The 2841-nt window shown below is 37.3% G+C and overlaps 1 protein-coding gene across 1 annotated transcript; it reads left to right on the top strand.

Annotated features, from left to right (window-relative positions):
* Positions 1–482: 482 nt before the first annotated feature.
* On the top strand, positions 483–2138 carry LOC145166824 (akuammiline synthase 1-like). Its single transcript, XM_079085864.1, has one exon. It carries the CDS (start codon positions 590–592, stop codon positions 1946–1948), a length of 1359 nt encoding a protein of 452 aa, XP_078941990.1. The 5' UTR covers positions 483–589; the 3' UTR covers positions 1949–2138.
* The last annotated feature ends 703 nt before the right edge of the window (positions 2139–2841 follow it).

Below are 2841 nucleotides of genomic sequence, written 5' to 3'. Positions count from 1 at the left end.
ATACCTTTATAACCGTCCGGTCTCCGGTCCTACTAAATAATGTTAACCGGTTTCTGGTTTTCCGGGTCCGGGTCATCCGGGCCCGGATTGTACCCACTTTCATCCGTAGTATATAATATTTTTAGTTCAGTCTAATTTTGTTCTGTTATGAATAGTTCTGTTATGTTCTGTTATGTTAATTCAATTCTACTAGCTCCATATACCAACGGATTTCAATTCTTTTATTATATATTATATAGGTTGATTTTCCTGCTTACCTTACCAAGGGATCTTGATCACCATATTGCAATTTGCACCAAGTCAATTAATTAATCAAGAAAGGCAGCTGGGGAACTGATTCCAAGAGCCGTAATTAACACTACAAATTGCACCATGTGAACCTATCAAGAAAGTCAAATGGGAAGCTAATCGATCTGTAATGCATGGGAAAGCAAGTTGCCATAACGGTTAAAATTTAAAATATATACAGTTTCCATTCATTTGAAAGAATGGGGTGGCACTCTTGACCATGTCACCAGGTACATTTATATAATGATTCAACGCTAAAACAAAGTGTTACCTTGGTGTTTGACGAAGCCATTAACCCAGGATGATAGGGAAGCTCCTACGATTAGGAAGAAGGCAACTTCACACCATTATCTCTCGAGAAACAATTAAGCCTTCCTGTGTAACCCACCCTTCTCATCTCCACACTTATAATCTTTCCTCAATTGATAAATTAGCCCAACACACGTACATGCCACTGATTCTCTACTACTCAAACAATGACAACATCAATTTATCTGCTCATGATAAAGCCCAGAACATGAAGAAATCGTTGTCACAGAGCCTAGCACGATACTACCCCTTCGCAGGAAGGTTACAAACTCCCACAACACCTTATGTTGATTGTAACGATGAGGGAGTTGTATTTGTTGAAGCCAAAAATGATAGCCAATTGGAAACGTTCCAGCATTGTATTAGTGAACAAGATGAAACTGTAGAGCAACTTTTTGCCGATGGTCTGTTTTGTGACAACTCTCCTCATAGTAAGAGTCTTATTGGGGTTAAACTCAATCACTTTGCTTGTGGTGGAGTCATTGTGGGATTGTCTATGTCACACAAAATTGGTGATGGCTGCACTTTAGTGTCATTTATAAGTCATTGGGCTTCGGTTACACGTTATGGTTCAACTGAGCACAAAGAGGTACAACCCCTTAACCCTCATTTCCTTCATTCCCCGAGTATAAGTTCTATTCTTTCAGAAGCTCAGGTTATCAGTCAAGGCTATGCCAATCGTGTCACAAAGAAATTCGTTTTCCCTAACACAAAATTAAGCGATATCAAGAACAAAGTCAACGCCTTGACGTTAGCTGGATCTACATCACTTATTAAAAACCCTACACGGGTTGAAGTATTGACCTCTCTACTGTATAAAACCGCTGTGGCAGCAGCCACCACAAAATCAGGTTGCTTTAAGCCGTCTTACTTGTTTATGCCGGTGGATATACGTAACAAATTTGTGGAAAAGCTGCCCCAAACAATGGTGGGAAATTTCGTGGGGATCATGATGATACCGACGAGGCAGGCAAGTGAAACTTCATTAAATGTAATGGTGGAGGAGATGAAGAAAGAAAAGTCCCAACTTGAAGGTATTCCAAGTGTGGAACATGCTGCTGAGAACTTTAAAACGTTGAAGTTAAAGCTTGGAAACGAAGATATAGAGGATGTTACCCAGAGATCGTATTGGTGTTCCAGTTTATGTGGGCTCCCTTATAACAAGGTGGATTTCGGGTGGGGAAAGCCTATGGGTGCATCTATAGCAGTTAGATCCGCAGATAGGATTGGTTTCCTGTTGACGGATACTCCGGATGGAGATGGTATCGAGGCGCTAGTGGTTTTGGATAAAGAAGACATGGAAATATTCGAGAATGACAAGGAGATGCTGTCATTTTGCCAAATTATCTAGATTTTTTTTTTTTTTTTTTTTCATATGTATCAATAACCGCATATGCGTTAAGAACAATCCCACGACCATTTACTAGTGCAAGATATTTGGTCATAAAGAGACAAGATCTGTCATTGGTATTTGAAATTGGCGTCATTATATGTAAAAGTCGCTCTAATTGTTATTTTAATGGTATCTAATTGAAGTTTTATATCAATTTGTAATAAAAAAATATGTAAGCAATTCAAGTCAAAGTATACGTCTATATCAATAAATACTCGATACATTTGTGAATTCTTATAACACCTATTTTTATGTTATTGCGATTGCAATTTTGAGATCCAAAATTTCCGCCATCATGTTGGATTGCTAAAATCATTCATAATGATAAAGTGAGGAATAAGAGGCCATTAAGGAGTGTACGTTGTCAAAATAATTAGTTTTAAATTCGGAATTCCTATAAGAAGTCGACAAAGATAAAATCACTTAGGTTGTGGTGATTTTGTAAAACATTTGAAAGATATAATAGATAACCTATTGATTCATATACAAATCCTGACATTACTCGGCCTCCATAACAACGGAGGCTCGTCTGCAGTGACTCCGTGGCATGAAGAAAAGCCGCATATTTGTAACAGGAATTAATTGGTGCATGAAAGTTGGCTCGAATCATTCGTTAGAAGTTCTCTTTTGAAAAAAAATATTATAGTACTCCTTTAGTTTAATTATAAATAATCATTTATTCGTATTATTCAAGACAAGAAATTATGCATGTTTTGTCATACGTACAATACTCATTGTTTCCTAAATTAGGATTTTCCGCAGGAGGGTGTGTTTACCTTTCACCATTAAGTTTTTATATACCAATTCAACACCATTTCATTTTTTTTCCGCTTTTCAAAACCTACGTTATT

The sequence above is a fragment of the Lactuca virosa genome, chromosome 1 (assembly GCF_052849685.1).
Source record: "Lactuca virosa cultivar CGN04683 chromosome 1, Lactuca_virosa_CGN04683_v6, whole genome shotgun sequence".
Lineage (NCBI taxonomy): Eukaryota > Viridiplantae > Streptophyta > Magnoliopsida > Asterales > Asteraceae > Lactuca > Lactuca virosa.
The sequence above is the reverse complement of the archived record's forward strand: the minus strand, read 5'-3'. Positions and strand labels throughout refer to the sequence as shown.